A 7,490-nucleotide genomic window follows, 5' to 3' on the forward strand; every position below is an offset into this window, starting at 1 on the left:
TACACCAAAAATTCAAAATATACTATCAAAAATTTCAATTTTGCCTGCTGAAAAATTTTAATTAAAAATTCCATACAATTTTCAATCATAAACAATTTTAACAATTTAAAAATATAGAAAATGTCAGATATGGAATGGCAAGTTAAATTCTTCAGCTTGACCAAACCTTTGGCCCCTTTGTATTTGAGGATCTCAAGTCCAAATTCAAGGTCACTTCTTACCAGCCATTTTGATTTTGTCGGAGAATATTAGTTAGGCAACGAACATATTTTGTCTTCTTTATAAAATACGATGCATATATAAATGCATACTTGTAGCAAATTTAGTTAATCAATAGAATGAAAACATTGATGAAGAACCTTCTATTGCTATATCATAAAAGATGTGTACATACAAAAAAAAAACTCAGTTTGAGTTTACCATTGTGATGTTCTTAAAGAGCAATTATAATTAGTAAATGATGACTTATTTTTAATGTTTTGGATAAATAACAATGATATAGCTTTGTAATTTCTAAATTTTTATTTAAAAATGATATATCATTTTATCGTTTGTGTATTTATAATACTTATAAAAGTATATTTATAGTGTATATAATTTTATTCCCACCAATCAAATATCTGGATGCTTTAAAAGACCAAATAAAATAAGCTACAAAGATAGTGAGTAATGTACTATTTTTCTATAAATTATTATCATAAACTATTCTCTCAAACACTTACACACGTATTTATATCATTAAAAACATGCTTAATATAGTCCCCCTTAAAGGCCTAACTACAAGAAGTAACCACTCATTTACATGGCCTAAATTGTGTGTATTCAGTCCCCAGTCTCTCTTTGATCCAATTGCTGAGGCATGTCCCGCTGACGCGTTGAAGCTGTCGCAATTCAATCAAACCTTTCCTTCCCTATTTGGTGTCCAAACACAACTTAAACTAACATACACCAACTTTCATCGTTATTATTCAAAGCTGTGAAAATTGCGATAGAAGGACACAAACACGTTTTAAATATTATCACTATGTCAAAGACATATGGTCCCATCTCTATCATATAGTAGTGGCCTAGTAGTGGGACAAAAGTGGAAGGCCATCATGTTCCCACATCGTTTTTTCTATTCACTAATTAATGTCCACCATAATTACTAAAAATTTTCCTTGTGGAAATCATATTTGGTGGTTGTATTGCGAGAAAAATCTGAAGCTAATTGACGTAGCTCTTTAGTAATTGCCGGTGGCCCACAGTAAAACACCCCTGCATTACATAAATCACACTCCTTAGTGACGCACACATTATATCATGCTTGCTTGATTTATTCTTGCAGTGCAGATGATACTAGATTTAAATGTTTAGTTGAAGAATGGGAACTTACCGACTCGCGTTTGTGGATGATTAAGTGCAATGCGCTTGTAGACGCTGCGCCAATTAGGTTTAGCAAAGTGAGACTTGACGCGTGTTCCAGAGACGATATCAACACCATTTTTAGCATGGTTAAGTGATTGAAGCATAGCAATAAGAGCAGAGCGAGCATCGCCTTCTTCATAGACACTAGTACAATAATTGTGAAGTTCAATTACTCCCCTATGATCGTCCTCAGCCACTTCATTCATTACTCCTTTAAACCAATCAAATGAACCCTGTTCTCTAGTCACCCAGTAAAAATAAGCCCTCTTAGTTTTAAAGTTACTCAACCCAGTTTTCTTATTCTGTGATGGTCTTGGTGATTTAGCACTTGTTCCCTCCTCTATAGTACTCCCTTCCTCTTCTTCCATTGCCTTGAAATTATTAACTATGTCCTTCAATATACTTATCATTGGGGTAGCCCCAATTCCTAGGCCTACAAGTAAAACCACTTCATATTGTTTGTAGTCCTGTGCAGGCGCTCCATAAGGACCATCAATCAATACTTTAGGAAGAGTACTGCATAGTAGAATAATTAAGCATCATTTGTTAGTCATTAAGCAATAAACTATATTATAAATTTTAAGTGTCACTACTAAACAATGTCACCTAATTCATTCCAAAACTAATTAGAATGTTGGGCTGAGTTGATTACCTATTAAGCTAACAACAATAATAGTAATTTTCAACACAAGCGTCCATTTTCGCTATCTTTTTGTTTTGACAATATTAATAAAGAAGTGTAAATTTCAAATACAACAACCAATTCCTTTTAGCCATTAGGATAATAAAAATCGTAAGCAAATAGGACACGGTGCTATTGTTATTGTTGCATGCATCGGTAATGTCGATAACTATGTTATTTATTCTCATCTAAACTATACGAGACAAATAATCTATGTTTTTTTGTGAATAAATTTCAAAGTCTTACCTATTTGCTATCCACATAGTGCTTCAAATATTAGGTAACACTAAATGTATATTAAAATTAGGGGAAATTACAATTACATCCTCTGTATATTAAAAAGACAATGATATTCTCTTTTAGTTTTAAATTATGCACTAATATTTTTTTAAGGGCTAATCTAGTTTTTAGTGACAGAACAAAACCGTAAGTATTTATGATATTTATCTACGATATTTTTCCGATCAATAGAAACTTCCGTTAATATATAAATTTAAAAATGAGTGTATATTTTAAAAATAGATGAGGGATATCAATGCCATCTTAACGTACCTCAAAAGAGGTGGGGTAATTTCCCCTTAAAATTAACACAATATATCAGTCTATCTATCTTTTTAATTAAAAAATATCACTTGGGTTAAATAAATTTGTAGTCTCTAAAGTAAATAGACATAAAAAAACTTATATTTAGAAGCAAAGATAGTAAGTATTACCTTGGACTGGTATCCCCTTGCATGCATTCAGCTCTTAGAAGTCCACTCTTCCCATGGGTTGGTGGAAGGCAGCTCTGAAAGAACCAAAGCAATAATCTAGTTAGTCACAAAGAGAAGCCACAAATTACAATTTATGGGATACTTTCGTTTCCTTTCAAATATATCTTTAATTAATATTACCAGTAAGTATTTTTGGAGATGAGAAGTCATAGTTAAACATATCTACTATCCATATACAAAAGTTAACCTGAATTCACACCTCTGAGAATTTGACTCTGAGACTCCGAGTCCAGTCGCCTAATGTTCTGATGTGAACACTAAGGTAATCATCTCCTGGAGCAGAGGTTATGGAAAATGGATGCCTGTGAAAGCATGAACAATATTTAACACCATAGGAATTAGGTGTTTTGCAAAATAGAAGGAACAGAAAAAATAGAAGGTAGTATTTTGATGCAACATTTCATATAGCAAAAAGAGCTAATTATGTTTCTTCAAATTCATAGTACCATTCAAATGGAGAGACAGCAGCACAGTTTATAAACATGTATTGTCCACTCTTGTATCTAAACCCCTGAGGCTTTGACATATGAAGTGCCAAGACATTTCCAGGATAAACAGCCACCTTCAAATATGACATAAAAATTTGGTCAGACATGCATTCTGAGATTTTGTTTTCGCTCTTTTATGTATCAAATTTTCATATATTAGCTAAAAGATATTTAATTAAAAAAAAATCCTTCAGAATTCCAGGTACACAATACTTGATTTATCTATTGAGTGCTATATCAATAATACCAATATGCTGTAATTTATATGTATGAATGAATTTGATAACAAAATTTTAAATCCTTCATGTGTTTCTTCATGAGTAATTCAACATTCAACACTAACCTTTAATATTCTCACAGGCTTGATGCTTGATCTGAGTGCTCGAGTCAGTCTTTCCAATGCATAAATGATGATGGGAATAGCCAAATACATCCAAGTCTGCAAAACACACACAATAAAGTTTCTTAAAATATATGAATTAGCTGAGAAAATAGATAAAAAGGAAGAAAAAAGTTAACTGAATTAAGGTGCTAACCGTTTTCTTGTACCATTCCTTAGTCAAGTAAAGTTTGATTCCATGCACAACCAAAAGGATATAGACAAATACAAAGAGATGGTGAGAATACCAAAAAGCATTGAAACCAGTTAGACTATTGAGGGGTTTTGGTAGCTTAACCCTTCCTCTCCTTAACCAAGGACTAGCCAGTGTGAAGGCTATTGTCATTAAAACAACCATTAAAATCCCTGTGACCCCTTCCCATGATTTCACAAAATGCCAATAATTTGATGGTTGGTTTCCGAAAAATGGTTCCATCAGCTTGTACTTTTCACTATTTGCATGAAGAAGGCGAGGGAAGTCACAAGTAAGATGATAAACAGCATGTACACCAACTCCAATTGCTATAGCCACAGCTATCACCTGTAAAAAGCACTCACCATTCATGCTTATGAAATCAAGATACATATCTTGAATGAAAATATTTTCCCCGAATCATGAATTGAATCTTTATTAAAAATCATAAGATACATTGACGATGATAATACACCATTCTTAAGTTAAAAATAAGTGAAAACAAAACTATAAGCTGATATATATCATATATGAACTTCAACATAATTCAAGATTCAAGTTATATATCAAATGACAAAAGAAAAGTGATTGCTTATGCAAAATTGACAAAAACAAAAGTGGATGGTTGCACTAAGTTTAAGTCGTGATTCCTATTAGAATGAACTAGGATGCAATACGAGATTCATGTCCAAATAGATACACACCAGAGATTCGTACTGGCTGGATTTAATTTTGTATCGAATTGAGATCTGACTCCATGTAACATAAGATACAGATAACCATGCACCATTTACTCGCAAAATATTTTATGGATTAGTTTTCTCTCCTTGCCACTCTTGAATGAACAACCAGTTGTAAAATTTACCTTGTGGAAGTTGAGGTTGTCATCAAAAGGAACAGCAATGCCGAGTTTGGTCTTGTTCCTAAGCCATGTGATGGTGTTTCGGCAAACAGGTAACAAGATAATTGCCATGTTCAATTTGAGTGTCTCAGCTGCACCTTTAGCCATGCACACACAATGACCCATAACCTCATAGGCAGCTTTCCTTCTGTACTGCATGAATTTGTAGGCAAATAGACCACACATAACACCAATCCATAGTACCAGTATCCAAGTTCTTTGCCAATTGTCCTGCAGAAAGTAAATGGCATCTCTATACCTCTTCCTAACAGGATTGTATTCATAAGTAGCCTTAAGCTTTATGCTTAGCATTTGGCTCAAGTACTTACTATCTCCTCTTGTAGAATGAGTTGGTCCATGCAACAAGAGTATCTCTAGGTCATTTACCTGTATTCCAAACAATAAACACCGAATGTCTAAAGAAGTAGGGATGGCAAAAATGAGAAACTATATTTGTAAATGACTAAACAACCATTTACGTCCTTGAATATGTCAGGCAGTGTCATTATAGTCCTTAAATTAAATGTATCAAAATTACAAAAGCATTCCCAAATGTGTACTTTGCCAAATAGTTTAGTCCACAGATGCGTCTTTTGTTAGTGTCTTTAGTTGTTGAACGATTCTTCCCTTTATCAGTTTGGTGCGTAAAAGTTACTCCTACTAACATAATACAAATTCAGGGATGATATTGAAGCTTTGATTAATTCAAGGACACTGACACTTCCTCGAACATTTAGATACCAAATTGAGTGTTTACTCATTAGTAAATGGATCTCCACACTAACATAATATGTAATAATTACCATGATAAATCCTGTACCATCAGGGTCTAGTTCTTCCATGATCAAAGCAGCATATTCCTCTGCCTGCTTCTGTATGTTTGACAGTTTGTTTGTAGTGGCACTAAGGCAAATAATCTGACAACATATAATTGAACTCATGATTAAGAATAATCCAATTCTGATATGTACAAAAAATCATACTAAAAAAGTAGTACTAGTTTTATCAGTCAATGAAACTAAAAAGTGAAATTTTGGGTAGCAGAAACTTGACATTTCAGTTCCCTTAATAGTCGGTGGTGAATTTATGATTTCATACCTGTTTAATTTCTTCTTCAGTGATTCTGCCATCAGCGTCTTTATCAACCCTACATTCCAAATTAATACACTTCAGTGCATTCAATGCATACTCTTTTTTCTTTCTTTTTTATATATTCATAATAAAGAGAAGAAAAAAAACTAAGAATTAGTACATGTCAAAGAATGTTCTAAGCCTAGAATCAAAACTCTGGTCAGAAATCTGGTCCCAAAAATCCTTCAACTGTGCCTTATTAATTGAATCTCCATGAATATTTCTCCTCCTAGACATAGCATCAAACAGTTCACCTGCAAATGCTTCAGATTCTTTGTTCATCCCTACATCAAAATCCAAAACATTCTCAAAAATGTCATACATATATACTTAATATCAATTCAACAAACATCTCTCAATCACATACAGAGACACACAACACAGACACGACACTAACACATTGATCCCAATAATAATGTCATAAAATGACTTAATTCAACGTAATCACACAAGTCGGCCTTCCTTCGATCAGAATTTTTGGCGCTACCAGATGGATTTGAATTCTTTCATACCTATGCATTTCGCAAAGAGAGAGCGATGAAGCAAACCATCACTGGTCGAATTCGTAAGAATCTCGAACTGTTTCTCAACCTCAAACCATCCAACACCATCATCACCATCAGTTTTCTTATTAATAAACTTAAGTCCTACAAGAGCATGAGAAGCTGCAGACTTAGTCCTATCATAAACCTTCTCATGTCCAACTTGTTTCGAATTCGAAAAAGAAGTTAACCTCTTCAACTCCTGAGAAACATGCTTCATTCGAATCGAAGCAGTTCGCACAATGGAAGCACCAAAAGACCTTTTCTTCTCCATTCCTTTCCCAAGCAAAACACGTTTCTCATCTTCACCATCATCGTTGTTTCCACTTCCAGTAACCGTTTTAACACTGTGTAAAGCAACAGAGTCACCTTGAATATCCATAGTAACTTCAACATAATCTTCTTTTTCTTCTTTTTCTTCGTCTTGTTCTTGTGACTTGCCATGGCTAAGATCTATGGCAGAGCTTGAATTTGAAACTTTCAATTTGGAAGTTCTTCTTTTGTTGAGTGAAACATTGTGAGGTAATCTTTCGGTATGAACGCCAATGAGTTCTATATCGGAGTCACGATTGTGATTATCTGCGGAAACTCCTTCAACTTCGTCAGCTCCCATTATCTGTCTCCGTAACAAACAATGTGCTTTTTCAGGACTCTCTCTCTTAAAAAGTTCAAAGCAATCGCATTACATTATTATATTGTATGGTATTTTTTATGTTGCATACTTGCATTTAATCTTTAACCAGGTTGAATTATCAGTGCCAGCCAAGCACAAATTATTAATTTTTACTATAAAAGCATACTACATGTACTAGTTTTGAAAGTATATTAGGTAAAATTCTATTTATGTTATTATTAATAGTGCCTAGAGCATTGAGTATAGTTAAGTGAGTGCATCACTTTGTAATTTTAATGCACATAACTCAAAATATAAAAAATGACTTCGAAAATAATTATTAATGTTATTTTAATGGTTTAATATCTTTTTGTTCGTGTA

At 33.4% G+C, this 7,490-nt stretch overlaps 1 protein-coding gene across 1 annotated transcript; it reads right to left on the minus strand.

Annotated features, from left to right (window-relative positions):
• Positions 1 to 660: 660 nt before the first annotated feature.
• LOC127078761 (respiratory burst oxidase homolog protein D) lies at positions 661 to 7,191 on the minus strand. The gene is made up of 12 exons (XM_051019194.1): positions 6,467 to 7,191; positions 6,076 to 6,238; positions 5,922 to 5,970; positions 5,627 to 5,740; positions 4,788 to 5,210; positions 3,887 to 4,270; positions 3,694 to 3,789; positions 3,309 to 3,424; positions 3,062 to 3,164; positions 2,803 to 2,876; positions 1,376 to 1,923; positions 661 to 1,257 (listed from the first exon to the last, which is right to left on the minus strand). Exons 1-12 carry the CDS (start codon positions 7,107 to 7,109, stop codon positions 1,148 to 1,150), a joined length of 2,823 nt encoding a protein of 940 aa, XP_050875151.1. The 5' UTR covers positions 7,110 to 7,191; the 3' UTR covers positions 661 to 1,147.
• Between the last annotated feature and the right edge of the window lie 299 nt (positions 7,192 to 7,490).

Source organism: Lathyrus oleraceus, chromosome 5 (genome assembly GCF_024323335.1).
Source record: "Lathyrus oleraceus cultivar Zhongwan6 chromosome 5, CAAS_Psat_ZW6_1.0, whole genome shotgun sequence".
NCBI lineage: Eukaryota > Viridiplantae > Streptophyta > Magnoliopsida > Fabales > Fabaceae > Lathyrus > Lathyrus oleraceus.